The sequence below is a fragment of the Onychostoma macrolepis genome, chromosome 01 (assembly GCF_012432095.1).
Source record: "Onychostoma macrolepis isolate SWU-2019 chromosome 01, ASM1243209v1, whole genome shotgun sequence".
NCBI classification, from domain to species: domain Eukaryota; kingdom Metazoa; phylum Chordata; class Actinopteri; order Cypriniformes; family Cyprinidae; genus Onychostoma; species Onychostoma macrolepis.
The window spans coordinates 13182359-13201299 of NC_081155.1; the positions used below are offsets into that span (position 1 = coordinate 13182359).

The 18941-nt window shown below is 35.8% G+C and overlaps 1 protein-coding gene across 1 annotated transcript; it reads left to right on the forward strand.

The window, feature by feature from the left end:
• Positions 1-2307: 2307 nt before the first annotated feature.
• On the forward strand, positions 2308-18136 carry prokr1a (prokineticin receptor 1a). The gene is made up of 3 exons (XM_058790480.1): positions 2308-2848; positions 5041-5577; positions 16432-18136. Exons 2-3 carry the CDS (start codon positions 5114-5116, stop codon positions 17135-17137), a joined length of 1170 nt encoding a protein of 389 aa, XP_058646463.1. The 5' UTR covers positions 2308-2848; positions 5041-5113; the 3' UTR covers positions 17138-18136.
• The last annotated feature ends 805 nt before the right edge of the window (positions 18137-18941 follow it).

Below are 18941 nucleotides of genomic sequence, written 5' to 3' on the forward strand. Positions count from 1 at the left end.
AGCTCATCATTTAAAGAATCGACAGCCTATAATCTAATCTTCAACATTTTTTACACTAAGCAATACTTTTGGATTTAACTATTTTTAGAGTTTACATCGAAAAAGTGCCATTTTATAAGAGAAGTCACTGACTTTTGCAACAAGTGGGATTCAGCTTACGGCACTTCCCATTCACTCCTATGGTATCTGTAAACGACGACTGAGTGTCGCACAACTCGGACTGAAATTCAATGACATTAAGGCTGTAATATGATTGGTTATTAAGGCACAAGTAATCCAAGTTTACTGTTACACTTTATCCAATAAGTAATACAGACCCTCTTATCTCCCAATAGTAAGATAATCTCTGTCTACCACAGATGCCCTAGCAACCAAACAAAGCACCCTAACAACCATACAGCAATGCCATAGCAACAACCCAAAAGGTTTAAAATGATTTAACTTTGAACAACTTTCTTGTTGTGGTCAGTTAAAGGGATGGTTCACCCAAAAATGAAAATTCTGTCATCATTTACTCACCCTCAAGTAGTTCCAAACCTGTGTGAATTTCTTTGTTCTGCCGAACACAAAGGAAGATATTTTGAAGAAAGTTTGTAACCAGGCTGTTTTGGGGCACCATTGACTTCCATAGTATGAAAAAAAAAAAAATACTATGGAAGTCAATGGTGCCCCAGAACTGCTCTGTTTCCCACATTCTTCAAAATATCTTCCTTTGTGTTCAGCAGAACAAAGACATTCATACAGGTTTGGACCTACTTGAGGGTGAGTAGATGATGACAGAATGTTTGGGTGAACTATCCCTACGTAAAATAGTTCTCACAGCAAGTCTTTTTATAAAGACAGTGATCTAACGGGGAAAAGGCAATGAGAAGATATCAGCGACCGTCTTCCCTGATTTCATCTCTAAATGAGCAGATTACTGATCTCTCGTCATCATGACAGCCCAATCATCTCTTTCTACACCGCTCTGACATCATTTAGCCTCACACAATCTGTGAAGTAACTCAAGCGTGCTGGACTTTCAGACGTCTGCTCTGTCTGCTGTCAGACGAGTTCACCAGGTCTCTCATGCAGTTTAATGGAGGTACACAGCTGTCCACCATTAAAGCCTCACTGCTTCTTCACTTCCTGCTATAATGAGCTTCATTCAGTGCTACTTTTATGGCTCACTTTTGCCAAGACGGGGTGGGGGGGGGGTTTTCCTTTAGATTAATGGGTGAAGTATGGACCTGGACTTTATTTGCCCGATAAAATTACCTGATAAAATGCCTATGCAGTCTTGGTCTCGGGGTCAATTGCTGACCCTTTATCACCTTGTCAGTTATTTATATCTGAGGTTGAGCTAGATTGTTTCTCTCAAGGATTTGCTGGTACTCTAGGGTCATTTCAGAGGATATTAAAAACGCATTTATTTTCTTTAGCTTTTAATAATGTGTTGTAAATTGTATGTATTTGGGTTGTATGTATTTGTTTTTTTTCCTTTTTTAATGTACAGCACTTTGGAGCCCATTGTGGTGTTTGAAAGTGCTTTAGAAATAAAGTGAGTTGAGTTGAGTTACCTGAAACAGAACAATATCAAAGAATCACATGAGTAGAGGAATGTGACCCTGGACCACAAAACCAGTCTTAAGTCGCTGGGGTATATTTGTAGCTATAGCCAAAATACACTGCATGGGTCAAAATTATAGATTTTTCTTTTATGCCAAAAATCATTAGTATATTAAGTAAAGATCATGTTCCATGAAGATATTTTGTAAATTTACTACAGTAAATATATAAAAACTTAATTTTTGATTAGTAATATGCATTGCTAAGAATTCATTTGGACAACTTTAAAGGTGATTTTCTCAATATTTTGATTTTGCACCCTCAGATTCCAGATTTTCAAATAGTTGTATCTCGGCCAAATATTGTCCTAACAAACCATACATCAATAGACTGAATGAATGAATCTCATGAATATCATGTTCACTTTTCAGTGAACCAAACAAGAGAGCAAAAATAGCCAAAATTATTAATTAATTGCTAAATGTTGCAATATGAGGGGAAAAGACTGTTTTTCCCGCCTTTTCATGTTTGACTCTGGATTATTAATACAAACAGCCGCTTGAGAACATGAATTTGGGATTGTAAGGAACTTTTTGTTACTTTGCCTCACCTCAAAACAACCCCTTTCCTGTGATAAAATAGTTTCTATAATAAAACTGTGGTGTTATACAGCGATTAAAAATAAAAAGAGTAAACAAACGTTTACGGTTGCCAAGCAACCTAGTGATTTGGCGGGTTCATTGACATTTTTGTATTCCGTGGTTCTTCCGGTTGTTGTTTTCATCAGCTCTGGTCAAAGCTATCCATTTTATACCATGGGTCGCGGTTGCATAAATTGCTTAGACTAGTCTTAATCTATTTAGTTTTCTTCATGACAGGTCTTTTTAAAGTCAGATACAAAAAGGTAGAATGACCCAATTTGAATCAGAAAAGTAAAAGACTTACTTCCTCTTGGCTAGCTGCTAGTTGGTCAAACTAGTTCTTAAAACACAGTCTTAACATAGTGGCTATTTTATGCAACTTGCCCCGTGTGAGCTCTGAGTACTGGGGGATTTATTAGCGTATGTATATTAAAATGTGTTGACCTGGCGAAGGACTAGCAGCGAGGATGATTTGTGATCAGACGCACAGCAGCGCCGCTAGAGGGCAGGAGCACAGCGCCGCTTCATTCATCAGAAGAGAGCACAGCAGCACTTCACTCAATCACATACAGCAGAAACTACAGGAGACACATCTGAAGATGCGCACGTCCTCACGCGGAGAGACAGACGAGTAAAACAAGAGGAGAAATGCTGTGAAGGTAGGACATTCATGACTTTTTATTTATGAAGGGAAAGTGCAATTGCTCAGTGTTTTTTCTCTGCAAATTTGCGCTTATTTTTGTAAAAGAAAGAAATTGAGTTGTTGAGTATGTAACTGCGTATAGACTACAGCTAACAGAAAGGTTGTAAGCATTTAAATCCGAGACAGTTGTTGGGTTCGTTTAAATGCAAATGAATACCAGTAAACAACTGTCATAAATCATTTTTAGAAGAGCAGAATGCATGTTATACAACACAGACTGAAGTGCGTGCATTACGTGTTCATTGTGCATGCTTTATTGTAAATAATTTATTATAAATATATGTTACTCTGTGTTTGCTGATGCTAATGCAGTTATTTTACTTTGTCTAACAGTGCTTGTTTTGTCCCTTACTGATCAGTTTCAGTCTAATCTAACTAAGGCCATCCCTACATTTTTTCTTCATCCTTAAATCATCCCTATATTTAATTTTTTTTTAACTACAATTTACATTTATGTTATAGAAGCTCAATGCAAGTCCAATTGCCCTTTAGGTCAGGTTGGAAAAAACTTATTTGATTAGCTACTTATCATTTAATAGTAAAAATTAAGGTTCTTTATTGGCATTGATGGTTCCATGAAGAATCTTTCAAGTGCAAAAAAAAAAAAAGTTCTTTATAATGGAATAAGGCTCTTCAGATTATTAAAATATTCTTCACACTAAGAAAAAATATTCTTTTAAGGACTGCTGATTGAAATATTCTTTGGAACTAAAGTGGTTCTTTTCTATTGCATTGTTGCAAAAGCATCCTTTTGTAAGCTTTATTTAAGAGTACACAAGTACAGATAAAAGGGTAAATTAAGTTTTAAGTAAACATGCACCAAAATTTGAGCATTATCATAAATCCATCCTAATGTGGCCATCTGTGAGCTTTTTGCTCTGCAAACTGTTTTGTCACACATCTTTCAGTAAGCTTCTGAGTTTGACTGAGTTGTGAATGTTTTCTTCCATTAAAAGCACAGTTTACTCCAAAGTGAATATTTTGCTGTCATTTATTCACTCTCATGTCAACCTGATCCCATATAATTTTCTTTCCCATTAAGCACCAAAATGAGATGTTAGCCAGAATGTCTGAGCTCTTGTTGTCTATAAGAGTGCAAAGTGTTTTAAACTGCCAAACGTCACTGAAATATTGCCTTTGAAGAACCATTTTGGGAAAAAAAACTTTCAGTAAAAGAAACATTTTTTCTTAGGGTTAAGAATATTTTAACAATCTAAAGAACCTTTTTTTTTTTTTTTGGAGTGAAAAGATTCCATTAAGGTTCTTAACGGAATCATCACCAATAGGCCTTTATCACACTTCCGCGTTCGAAAAGCGGAAGATTCAATTAGTAGCATAAAAGAAGTTCTGCTGCAGCGTGTATCAATGGCTGTGCCCATAGCACGGCATTGTTGTGGATTATTTATGTAGAATTCAGCACAGATACGTCTTCTAAGTGCTGTCATGATATCCCGATGCGTATTTCGTGACTTAAACAGGGGCGCGCGAGGCATACTTTATGTATAAAGGCAATTCTTCACAGTCTGATCACATTATTTCAACACACAACAGCGAGAAAACTATACAAACAACATATCACATTAATAAGCATTAGAATTAGCCAAAGCTTAAAATATTACTTATGACTATAGGCTGTATGATTAAATTAAAGGTTTAGGGCAAACTTGTTGTAAACATAATGCTCACTTTATGATGCAATCCTCTATAATTGCATCAAATTTAAGTTGTTCAAATAAAATAAATATTTCCAGCCCATAGACGATAATTAAAAATAAGTTTGATCATCTTAATCGAGTTATTCTCTGTGATTGCACAGGTAGGCTAATTTTACACATTAAAATGAAGGACGACATGTTGCATGGTATGGAATCGGTATAAATACGCAGTTTTAACATTGACGTTTATTGCGTCAATCTTCAACTAAACTAAATTAGTTTAATTTTCTTCACAAAACTGGCATCTGTCCATTGACAATAAAGCAGGCGGAAATTCCTTTACGCTACTAATCGGAGGCAGATGTGACGACACGCGGACTGTGATAAAGGCCTATAAAGAATGTTTCTTTTTAAGAGTGTACTATAATACCAGTCCAACTATGAATGTCCTTTAAAAGTATGTTAAGGAAACTTATTTTCCTTAATTTTGCAGCCAGCAACAAATTATGTGTTCAGACAAGAATATGAAAGATCCTGGTGCTCTGACAGACCAGTAAAAAGAGAAGATGGGAGAAGACAACAGGAGCACCTCCACCGGGACATGGACTCTCATCCACCCATCGGGGAGCCCACATGACCTCATGGCCAATTACGACATCCCTCTGGATTACGAGGTTCCGGTGGACGAGATCCCAGACACGACCCAGGGACGAGCGTTCTTCGTGGCTACAATTGTTATCGCGGTGGTCCTGGTCTGCATCATGCTGGTCTGCGGCATTGGGAATTGCCTCTTTATAGCCTCATTGGCACGCTACAAAAAACTAAGGAATCTCACCAATTTACTCATCGCTAACTTGGCAATATCAGACTTCCTGGTGGCCACTGTGTGCTGTCCCTTTCTGGTGGATTATTACGTGGTCAAGCGGCTGTCATGGGATCATGGGATTGTGCTTTGCGTCTCCATTAACTACCTTAGAACTGTGTCTCTCTACGTGTCCACCAATGCCCTGCTAGCCATCGCTGTGGATAGGTGAGCGTTTGTTTCTCTGAGCTCATGTAGCATGGTGTTAAATGCTGTATGGTTGGGATGTGTCTATTAAATAACTCATGGTAAATTGGTTTTGGAAACAAGCTTGTGGGACAAAATCTCCATTTGTTGCAAATGCACAATGAGGCCAAAATACACAGAAAAAGCATCATTACACATTTAAAGCAACAAAATGAAAAACTAACAAAGTGCATTAAGTTTTAAAAGGTTCCTGTCTTTATGAGAAAGTGTCAATTTCTATGAATAGGGTACAAATAGGGTTTGAAATCTTAGTCTTGTTTTATTTCATTTTAAAAAGAAATTCAATTCAGAAAGAATGCATGAAATTGACAGTAAAAATGAATTCCCTTATTATCAAAGAATTATGAAAAAAGTGTCTCAGTTTCCACAAAAATGATTTGCAGCACAACTGTTTTCAACATTGATAATAATAATGTTTCTTGAGCATCAAATCAGCATATTAGAATGATTTCTGAAGCATAATGTGACAATGAAGACTGGAGAAATGATGCTGAAAATTATGCTTTGCATCACAGGAATAACATTGCATTTAAAAAAATAATGAAACAGAAAACAGTTTTCTGTTTCACTTGTTTTCTGTTTCATTGTTTTTTAAAATGTAATGTATTCCTGTGATGCAAAGCATAATTTTCAGCATCATTACTCCAGTCTTCAGTTGACAGTAAATTGACCGTAAAAATGAATTCCCTATTAATCAAAGAATTATGAAAAAATGTGTCTCAGTTTCCACAAAAAATAATTAGCAGCACAACTGTTTTTAACATTGATAATAATAATAAATGTTTCTTGAGCATCAAATCAGTATATTAGAATGATTTCTGAAAGATCATGTGACACTGAAGACTGGAGTAATGATGCTGATAATTCTGCTTTGCATCACATAAATAAATTACATTTAAAAAAATAATGAAACAGAAAACAGTTCATTTAAATTGTAATAATATTTCACAATATTACTGCTGCTTTTACTGTATATTTGAACAAAAAATGCATCATAAGAGACTTCTTTCAAAAGCATTAGAAAATCTAACCTCCAACTTGAATGAAACAGTGTGCATAATATTAATATTATTTTATTTTAATATAATATTATTTTTTGCCTAAATTATAATGTCATATAGCTATCACTTTATGCAGTTTTTAACTTACATTTCACATAGATTACTTTAAAAAGTACCCTTAACTTTGGTAACAGGGTTGTCTAGTTGAGTTAATTTTATGCTGGATAGTAGCTTTGCTCTGCAAGTTTATACCATATTCAGGGAAAGTGCCACGTCAAAAGAGAAACTGCTCAGGTTATGCATTTTTTTAAAACCCAAAATCACTTAAACATGCACAAAATCATATTTACGACTTCCAATCTTACAAGTAGGAATTTCTCAGAAACACATAAAGGCAGGATTAGAGACTTCATTTCAGATTTAGGAGACACTAAAATTTGGATTAGATGCTTTTTGAGGTGCCGCTGTACCTGCGTGTGAGGAATTGCACGGCGCTTGCATCACGTTTGGCCAATCCCTGAGGTTAAGCTAGCTAATTAGCATGACAATATTTTAATGGCCAGGGAGAACATGCTGTATTTAGCCTTCAGCAACAGCCTTAGATGTCAGCTGACAGGGCTGCTAGCATATCATAAAATTAGCATCTGGCACTGTACATCCAATAGTCTCAGCGCCTCTAAAGATCTTAAGGTAGGGTGGCCATATGTGCCGTTCATACGGGACACGTCCTGGCCAGGATTTTAATATTGCCTAAAACATCCAAAGTAGTTTGACCAATAACATGCAGGTATTGTACATAATCGACCAATCATGGTGCTGCGCATGAGAAGGTGAGATCTACAGAGAATGATCAAAGCGATGCAAATATGCGCACGTGTTTGTTCGTTCGTTTGACTTGAAGCGTCGCTGCGCACCGATCAAAAAAGATACCAAGGTAGGCGCCAGAGTGGTTCGAAAGCATAAGGAGCCGTCTGCTCTGCTCTCTATAGCGCTCATGAATCTCACACAACGATCTACCTTCACAGTGCAAACAGCCAAAACCTGGATATTTTAGGCAATATAGAAATCCTGGCAAGGACGTAGGCCCGTATGGTCACCCTATCTTAAGGTAAACCCATTAGTCAGTCCTTGCTATAGTTTGGTTCTTCTTAATCGATTCTCAAGCACATTTGAGCAAATCAATTCACAGATGTTCACTTTAAAAATAAAATAATACCTAATGAACTGCCAACTTGCTGTCTACTATCGCAGCTACATTCTAAGACAGCATCCTACCTGAAATTAATACAGTGGCCAAGAGCTCAATGCGCTGCAAATAGAAAAAAAACATGCAAATTAAGAAAACAACTTCGTCAATTTGACAGCAGGTGCTGCAAATGCTCACAACACAACCAAATAAAGAAATGCACTGCAAATACTCACAACACAACCAAACAAAGACACACGCTGCAAATAAAATTAAAGCATTTGCAGTGCGTTTCTTTATTTGGTTGTGTTTTGAGCATTTGCAGCACCTGCTGTCAAATTGATGAAGATGTTTTCTTGATTTGCTGGTGCTTTTTTTATTTGCATGTGTTTTCTGAAGTTGCAGCGCGTTGAGCTCTCTCGGTCACCGTAAATTAAGCCTTGTAAATGTAATTTATTGCTGTAGATTTTCATATTGGAATATAACTAAGCTAACAAATTATACTCTGATAAGCATAAAAACACGCTGTATGCAAATATTAGCTAAAATAGTACTAAAATAGACTGAACTATTTTAGTCATATTTTTCATAATATTTGTATTTATGGATACATTTTTTTGTACTCAGCTCATTGGAATGCATTATGGGATTAGGTTCTCCATATAATGCAGCATTTGTCCTAAAGAATTGTGGACCTCTACACTCTTAAAAATAAAGGTTCTTTATTGGCATTGATGGTTCCATGAAGAACCTTTAACATCCATGGAAACTTTGCACGAAAGTTCTTTAGATTGTTAAAATGTTCTTTGCACTAAGAAAAAAAAATGGTTCTGTTCTTTGAAAGTTTCTTTGGGGAACTAAAAAGGGTTCTTCTATATGGCATCGCTGCAAAACCCCCCTTTAGAAACCTTTACTTTTAAGAGCATATGATGCCTTATAATGCTCCCTACTTAGGCAGCTGTGCTGAGCTTTTGGAACAGAGCCGCTCTTATCTTACAGTGCCATTCATGAAATCATCCAACCTGTTACTCCCGGCTTGCTGTTTCCCATGAACTCTGACTTCTTATTCTTGAACTCACCAAGCAGCACATATGATGCATATCAACAGTAAATTTAATAAAGTAAAAAAAACTCTTCGGCCTTCCCATGCATCACAGTAACCACAGGTATTTGGGGCAATAGTACATTCTGTTCCCTACTGCTGATCTAGAACGTTCCCTATTGAGCCAGTGAACATTGCAAAGGTTTCCTTTGTGAAGAACAGAATTCTTTGGAACAACGGAATTTCAAGTAACATGTTGATAAATTATTAAGTTAAGTTCATATTTACCAGTAATAAATTTAGAATTATTACTATCAGTGATTTAGAATTATTACCATCAGTGAGACAGATTTTAGCCCATGAGAGAAAACAAGAAGAGCCCTGGGCAAAAATGTGCCGTTAATCAAAATGGTCACAGTTTAAATGGGTAGAAATAATGCTGTACCTTTCATTTAGAGAACAAATGATGGAGGAGCCTGTTATTCGCCATGAATGTCAAAAGGTTATGAAATATCTCATTAAGAATGGGGAGCAATGATCAGATCAGACAGAGAGATCAGAGAGAGAGAGTCCGTGTGTGTTAATAGACTGCTGCCAGACCCATAATCCTGATTCATTTTCTACTTCTGGACTGTTCCGAGGATTTGAGCTTTGAGATGTTTGATAAATACCAATACAGATCTACCACAAACCGCCCCCACACCAAACACCAGATCCATTCCAAATGCTCACAGTTTCCTAAAGCAGATTCAAATCAGACCCAGTCCAAATGCTACAACTCAGAATTTAAGAATTGGCTACAGGAAGTTTGAATTGGAATTAAAGGAAGTGGAATTTACTGCATTGCAATACAGAGACGTTTAACAGGTAATGCCATTCTGGAAAAATATAATATTAATATATCTGGATATACATGTAATAATATAAAAATATATAATGTATGTATATTAGGGCTGTCAGTCGACTAGAATTTTTAATCTAATTCATTTAGGGCTGTCAGTTTAACGCGTTAACTTAATTAATTACCGTAGTTATAAAAAAATAAATAACGCGATTCAAATATTTTAATTCAGTTAATGCACTGGCCCCGCCCCCAGACCTGTACATCATCTTACATTTTATACAGTTGACTGTTGACAAATATGATGCAGGGCAATAACTCCATAAATGCAGTTATGCCCTAAAATTCAAGATATTGGTGCAAACCATAGACTGTAAAAAAAAAAAGATGGACGACGTGACTCCGCTTCTTTCCACTACTGATAGTTTTTAGGTGACGTCACACCCTTCATTCATTCACAGATTTACACTACTTCCTGTCACTGTAAGTCAATATTCAATTATTTTGTATGTGAAATGTAGCACTGCAAGTTGGAGATTCGTTGGAGATTCGACGTCCTCCTTTCCGTTCTTTCAATCGCTTGACGCATACGTCGAAATTTTATGTCCATTATTGTGAAACCCACGAGACACAACAAAAACACAGCTCCGATCACAGCATCCTCCATCCTCCTGTTGTTAACGTTGTTCTACTTTGTTTACGTTGTTGAACGCCGCATACAAATGACGTCACTATCGACCGGCTTACGTCACTTCTTAGAACCCACTGTCGGTGCGAATGCAACCCTTTAAATGGTACTGGGAAATAGTTCGCGCAAAATCGTCCAAGTACTTTAGTACTGTACTTTTAGTTCTGGAACTAAAGCAGTGCGAAAGGCCCTAATATGTGTTCTTGCTCAATTTTGCAAAGAATATATTACCTTTAAAGCCACAGCAGAATTACTATGCGTCTCCGAGCAACACAGCGGTGTTTAGTTTCAAATCTTGTGTGAATCAGTGATTCAAAGACCCATTCATAAAGTGAGCCGTTTACTTTGAATGAATCAGCCGTTTGAACGAATCGAATGATGACATTTACCTCCACCTGCTGGCAGATTTAATTTGATTAATCATTTGATTAATCATTATAATCACAATAATAATAATAAATTAAAGGGATAGTTCACCCCAAAAAAATTTAATTCTGTCATCATTTACTCTCACGTCCTTCATGTCGTTTCAAACCTTTCTTTTATGGAACATTAAAGGTATTTTCAAAGACTTTAGAAAACCCTTAAAGGGACTTTGGTATTTTGAAGACTGTTGGTAACAAAGCTGTTTTGGTTACAAATGACTTTCATTGTTTGAACAAACAATACTGAGATGTTTCTCAATTGATCTTCTTTTATGTTCCATAGTTTATGTTAGGTCATTGTAGCCTAAATGTTTATGTGTAATACATTTTTTTGTTGAATCAAATAAACTATTTCTAAAGCTACAATTTGTAATGTCTACTTGATACTTTCTCACTTAACACAAAAATATCTTTAAATAATCTTTTGTGGGTATTTTCACAGTTAAATTTATTACAGGTAAACATCATGTAATTAATTAGATTAAAATTTTAATCTGCTGACAGCCCTAAATTAATTACATGATGTGTCGATTAATTAATCGAATTAATTAAAAATAAGTTTGACTGTCAATATACCCACAAAAGATTATTTAAAGCTATTTTTGTGTTAGCCTAAATGACAAATTACAAATTACATTACAAATTGTAGCTATAGAAGGAAAGATGCTATGGCTTTAAAGGTAATATGTTCTCTGCAAAATTGAGTAAAATCCCATAATATTGTGTTTAAAATATAACACAATATCAAAACTTTTTAAACTTTCAGACAAATCTTTGTCAAGAAATCAGTCAAAATTTTGTTTTGATGAACACTCCTTAGTTAAAAATTACACTTTTTGAAGTCATGAAAAATATCTGAATTTCAGTTCCTTTAATGAGCTTAAATTTAAATGTAACTGAATTAAATTTTAAACTGTTCCATTTACAATGCAAGCAGATGCCATAAGAAATCGTAACACACTGTTTCAAAACAGGCACAAGCACTAAGACATTAAAACACACACACACACACACACACACACACACACACACACACATATATATATATATATATATATATATATATATATATATATATATACAGTGCCATCCAAAAGTATTGGAACAGTGAAGACAAAATTGTTCTCTTTGCTGTGGAGTCAAGACATTTGCAAATATGATGAAAAGATGAATATGAGAAAAAACTACAGAATGTCACATTTTATTATTAGCCGTTTCAACACATACATGTTTTACCAAATAAAAAGAACAGCACTTTTAGAGTTCATCCCACTCATTGATTGTGAGCATAAGTATTGGGACAGATGAACATAAGGCAGATGTAAAAGATTTGTTGTTAGTTGCAGATGCCTTGCGCACAATCACAGCAGTGAGTCTGTGACCCATAGACATCAGCAGACTCTTGGTCTCATCCTTTCAAATACTTTTCCCAGCCTTTAATGCAGACAATTCCAATTGTTGCTTGTTTTGTGGAGTTTCTGCCTTTACTCTCCTCTTCAGCTGGTGAAATTCATGTTCAATCGGATTTAAATCTGGAGATTGACTTGGGCAATCTAAGACTTTACATTTCTTTGCCCTTATAAACTCCTTGGCTGAACTGGAAGGGTGTTTTGGGTCATTTATCCTGATGCAATATGAAGCACTTCCCAATGAATCTGGTGGCATTTTCTTGAATATTGGTAGGCAAGATGGTTTTGTACCCTTCCAAATTCATTCTGCTGCTGCCATCATACATTAAGTCATCAGTAAAGTTGAGAGGGCCTGTTCCAGAGGCAGCCATGCATGCCCATGCCATGACAACACCTCCACCATGCTTTACAGATGAGACTGTATGCTTTGCTTTCCCATCACTTCGATAAAGGTTCATCTTTGTCTCATCGGTCCATAAACACCGTTCCAAAACTCTTCTGGCTCACCTTTGTGCTTTTTTGCAAACTCTAATCTTGCCTTTCTATTTTTGGAGCTGGTCAGAGGTTTGTGTCTTGCTGTGTAGCATCTGTAATTCTGTGTCAAAGTCTCCTGAGGACAGTACACTGTTAGACATTTCAAAGGGTTTTTGTTTACAGTAATTTAGTAAACTGTAAAAAATCCAATTCATCAGTATACTACTGTAATTCATTCATTTGAATATAGATTCCATTAGATTTGATTATTTTTATATAGAATTCATTTCATTATTACTCTACATAGGTACTACTGGCATTCAGTTAAAACAGACACAATAATTACAAAATATCAAATTCTTTATTTTAAACATTGCATGTATAACACTTAAAAATATAGTCTTCCAACGCTGGAACAGTGCATCTTCACCATTTCTCCTGTCTTAGGACATTTTGCAGTGCATTATGTTGTGTTCTCTGGATTTATCCTCACAAAGAATCTTTAGGAAACATAATGGGGAAACAAACAAACATCTGCAAAACCCAGGTGCTGCTCCAAAACTTGGCCACCACCTTTGCTCACCATCCACTCTGTTAGTGACAGAAATGTCTTCTCTGAAAAACAAGAAGTAGAAATGACACACTTTTAAAAGACAGCGCAGTTTACCATAGTAAGTTTGTTACCGCCATGTTGACGGGGAAATGTTACTAACGTTAGGTAAACTGTGTGAAAAAATCTGACACAAACACACAGACAAACGTACATATATTTTTACGTGGCGCAGCGCAACTCAATAAAAAAATAATACAGAACCCATTATATATAGTATATATAGTAATATTATATACTGTACTATCTACAGTGGATGCAGACAGTAAAGTAATGCCCCGGTATATTTCTGACGTACAGATGCACTCCAAGCACTCGTGCTGCTAAATGACTAAAATGTAAATTATATTATATTATATTATCTGAGCTGTCTGAAACGCAGCATTAGGTTAACATTTCAATAAACGAGTGTGTACTACAAATACAAGCCATTCTATAAATTGACATTTCAGCACTTGACCAACGGATAGCGACTCCTACTTAAAGCACGGCTACGTGCGATTGTGTTAAGTGCATTTTTGGAAAACGCACGTGAAACAATAACGAACGTTAGTAAAATGACTCGTAGAAAACTCTCTTAAGTGCTAAGATCAATCGTTATCGGAAACCTGCCCAGTTCGATTAATATTAAAATAAAGTGATGCATAATAAAGCCCCCCATCACTCTGATGCCAATGTTGTTGGTTCACAAAATCAAAATAGTGTAATTGTCTGTTAAACATATTAATTTAAAAAATTTGTTTATTAGGGTTGTATGTTACATCTAATGTTGTTAAATTAATTATATATAAATTACATATTTCAGTTTAATGAGTCTCGCCATGATGGTGTTTAGTGCTTGTGTGAATGACACTGTGCACCTTCTATATATGTAATTATTTAAAAGCTGCTTGTGATGGGCTTTGGTTCATCATGTGACTTTCTCATCACCTTCTGCATTTGGTGATTATCAGTGTATCTGTACAAAACAGATTTCAGTACTTTAATAGGTTGGTATATTAACATTATATCAGTTAATGAAATTATGGTATTTAACTGTAAATTTAAGTTAAAACCGTAAAACCTAAAATGTTGTTACCGTATTTTTTACAGTAGAATTCTGGCAACCACAGCTAACTGTTTTTTATCGTAAATTTTACGGAATGTATTTTACAGTGTACGCCCTTGGGTAGGGTACAAGTGATTTCAAAACATTTCAGCCGGTTTATATATATCGTGTATATATTATTTATCTCGCATATTTATCGGTATATTATTTATCTCGTATAAGATGCATTTGGTTTGAGTTATGTTGCAGTAAAGCCCTTCATTGTAGTACTACGGTGATTATCTTTTCAGTGCGCAGCGCAAGCAGGACAAACAACAATGCAGAATATCAATAACTATGACTGGGACTGTCATATACATAACATTATAATGAGAACACTATTATAATAAAACGCTGTGAATTTTTAGAGTTTAGTTGCCGTGTTTCTGCACGTTGCTGCGTGACACGTTCATGCATTCGGGTTCATTTTGTGCAGATAGCCTATAAGTGGTAATTTAACGTTGTTGTATAAATAAGGAAGTGTGATATGAGATAAATGATGAGTTAAATCCCATTGATTAAAAACCTGCTACCAAATGCTTCATTCTACTGGTCATCTTCAGCGCGAGCAGCTCAAAACAGAAATGCAGAACATTAATAACTCCTGTTATATACATAACTTTATAATGAGAGCACTACTGTAAAAAAATGTTATACGTTATAGTTGTGGTGTGGTGTGTTATCATCCTTGGTGTGAACGGGCCTTTAGGGTTTCGCTAATACGTCAGTAATTATGACTGTCGAATGTCTGACTTGACTCTTGGTAATGTATTTTGCCCCGCCCCCAAACATATGATTTGACTATCATTCGAAAATTCCGATTCGACTATGAAAATCTTTAGTCGGGGACACCCTAATATATTATATATATATTAGTGCTGTCAAATGATTCATCTTGATTAATCGCATCCAAAATAAAAGTTTTTGTTTACAAAATATGTGTACTGTGTTTATTTATTATGTATATATAAATACACACATTCAGTATATATTTATAAAATATTTACATGTATATACATTTATATATTTATATTATTACATTTTATATCATATATAAATATATTTCATATATAAACAACATATTTTTCTGAATATATACGTGCATGTGTTTGTATTTATATATATATATATATATAATAAATATACACAGTACATGCACATATATTATGTAAACAAAACTTTTATTTTGGATGTGATTAATCGCGATTAATCGTTTGACAGCACTAATATATATATATATATATATATATATATATATATACACACACACACACACACACACACATATATACACGTGTGTGTGTGTGTGTGTGTGTGCGTGCTTGCATTATATATAAAGAGAACAATTTAGGCAACTTTACATCTTCATTTTTTTTTCTTTCATTTTACATCTTACATTTCTGTTTTTTGTCTCTGGAAAGCTATCCCTGTGTACTTCTAGTCTACTGCTATTTTCCTTTTTTAAAATGTTTTTTTTTATTGTTGTTGTTGTTTTTCCAGTAAAATATTTTAAAAATAAATAAGTACAGTTGCCTGAGAAGCCACACTGCATAAGATATAAAGACTTGTTTGCAGAGATATGAGTGGATTTCATCTTACTGCAAGACGAAATGCACTCATATAACCAAGTAAAAAAAAAAAAACGGTCAATTGTCGCGTCCAGTGTAACTCGCAGCAGTTTAACAGTTGGAGGGACATGGTTAAGGATATTTTTGCCATAGCCATGGCCCAAGCCATCAAACTGACATCAGAGTAGGAATCCTATTCCAGAGCAGAAGCAAATAATAAGATTTTGATTAAAGATTACCAACACAACAGATCGCACAGATTAATTGTTCACCAATGTACCCTTACAAAATATTGTAAATTTTGATTTCATGCAGACTTTAAATTAGTTTTGTACTGAGGGGTAAATTTAATTTATTTTGTAACAATCAACTCAGCTGTTTTTATATATATATATATATATTATATACACATAAATACATACATATACATACAATTATATGCAACTGCATTCAGGCAGTTTTCATCGTTTTCTGTGTTCAACAGGTACATGGCTATCGTTCATCCCCTGAAGCCCCGTATGAAGTATCAGACAGCATACTGGATTATTTTCGGAGTTTGGATAATCCCAGTCCTCATCGCGGTACCGTCGGCCTACTTTGCCACAGAGCACGAATACCCGCACAGCGCACTGGGCCACGACAAAAAGATCTTCTGCGCCCAGATCTGGTCTGCAGACCAGCAGCTCATGTATCGCTCCTACTTCCTCTTCATCTTCATCGTGGAGTTCCTGGGGCCCGTGGTCACCATGTCAGTCTGTTACGCGCGGATCTCCAAGGAGCTGTGGTTCAAAAACGTCCCGGGATTTCCAACAGAGCAGCTGCGGAAACGGCTACGGCGGCGGCGCAGGACGGTGGTGGCTCTGATCGCGGTTCTGGCGGCGTACGTGATGTGCTGGGCACCATATTATAGTTTCACGCTGCTGCGTGATTTCTACCCGGCGCTGATCACACGCGGCCGCAACTCGCTGGTTGTTTTCTACATCATTGAGTGCATCGCTATGAGCAATGGGGTCATTAACACTCTGTGTTTTGTGAGCGTTAGGAACAAAGCCACGAAGTGCTTCAGAGCCGTCAAACTCGCTAACTGGCGCTCGCTAACGAGGGCTATCGTTGGCAAGATAGCGGAAGACGACATTAGGACTTCATCCTTGAGAGTGACAGAGGATGTGGAATGTACACGAATAAAGTGAAATGATGGAGAAATAAACTAAAAGGTGATACAAGGCCTTAACAATGTGGGTCAAGAAATGTCCATAAATTTAGAAGGAGCCACAGAGACATGAACACATTACTTACGGGAACAAATAAATTAAGAAGGACAGTCAAAACAACATGATAGACCGATGATATGGTTCGGCCAAGAGTTTTGATAGGAACAATTCATCTGATGAGAGACTGGCTTGTGTAAATGCTCCCAGATTAATATATTAATGTTAAATCCACTACAGAAATAATTTCCCAATTCATTAGAAAAAACTTTGCCTCTAAGACCCCCGGATGTCAACATGCATTTTCAGTGATCAGTGTAGATTTGCTGAAGGTGACAGACCAGAAATGATGTTGCTGATCGAAACCCTGACTCAACAGATTTTAATAAGTGCCAGACAAAATGTTCAGTTTTTAAGTCCTATTCAGTGGCTGTACCTACATTTTTGCTAAATGTTTGCAGTTTCCAGCTGAAATGGACACTAGAGTCAGTGAAACTTTTATTGCTTTTCACACAAATCAAGCAAATTATCTTTTCGTGCAGTTCCTTGCACAATATACGTTGTGACCTCAAAACACTTTTACCGTAGTGCATGACTTGTAAACTAAATACATTTTGATGTTTGAATCACATAACCAGCTCCGTATATATGGCTTTTCTGATCCATAGCGCACCTGGTACAGCATTGCATTTGCCATGTGTTGCACTCAGGTAAAAGACTTGTGAAACAATTCACAATTCATTTCATTTTTGAACTGCCACAATTTGAGGAACAGTTTAATAAAACATTGACAGATTCACATTTGTTGCAGATCAAACATAACCCATTTTTAGCGCCTCTTACTGGATCACTTTGAATGTTTCACAAAAAGTGCAAGAACCAACATAATCGTTTTTGCAGAAATCAATGCCACGGGTATGTTTTTCCAGTGAGCCTGGGTTACTAATGTTAGTGGCCCATTCATATCGTGTCACTTGGCTGTTCAATAGCAAACTTTAAATAAAGCATTTGTAATACAAATAAACAGTGTGCAGTTGTTATGTTATTATGCAGTTGTTGTTAACCAAAAATGTTTTTTATTAACCTTCCTTTTATGTTAGGTTCTTTCAATACACCCAAAACATTGAAGAGTGAGTTTGAAAATTCATTCAAGCATGAAAAAAGTTTTTTAAAAATTGCATTAGTTCTGTTTAGGGTCCCAAGGTATAAAAACATGATTAAAAGCAATTAACTTTCACATTTTGTTTTCTGATTATTGTACATACAATTGTCTATTAAGATTTGTTTAATTGCATTTTTCTAATATATTACATTTCATTGTATTTTTAAAATTGACCCGAAACAAAAACACTGTAACTATAATGAATAACAGGTCACATCTGGAGGTCACATGTCTGGAAAAACAGTCTGGATGTAATAGCTACCAAGTTAACGCTACAATAATATCTGCCTACTGGGTTTTCACTTGACCTGAGGAACATTTAAAAAAACATTTAAGGGTAAACCAAAGGTTTAAAACCTGCGATTGTTATTATTCTGGGATTTTAAATATATACAAACAGTAAAAAGAATATAAAAGGAGGAAGTTCATTTTCCTTGTATTCAATATATAAGCACACTTGGGTAAAAGATGCAGTTCTGTGCCAAATCGATAAAAAGGTTGTTTCTGTACAATGGTTTGAAAAGTTTAATGAACTGCTTGATGAACGACTTTCCGTGCGAGGGGACCATGGGTCCCCTCGCACATCGTAAATTTGGGATTATCATAGTGTGCCTGAATCTGAAA

Excerpts from the sequence above, each read along its gene's own strand:
- prokr1a (XM_058790480.1), top strand. The coding sequence starts at position 5,114 with ATGGGAGAAGACAACAGGAGCACCTCCACCGGGACATGGACTCTCATC. Across the intron at positions 5,578-16,431 it reads CTAGCCATCGCTGTGGATAG|GTACATGGCTATCGTTCATC; the intron begins GTGAGCGTTTGT and ends TGTGTTCAACAG.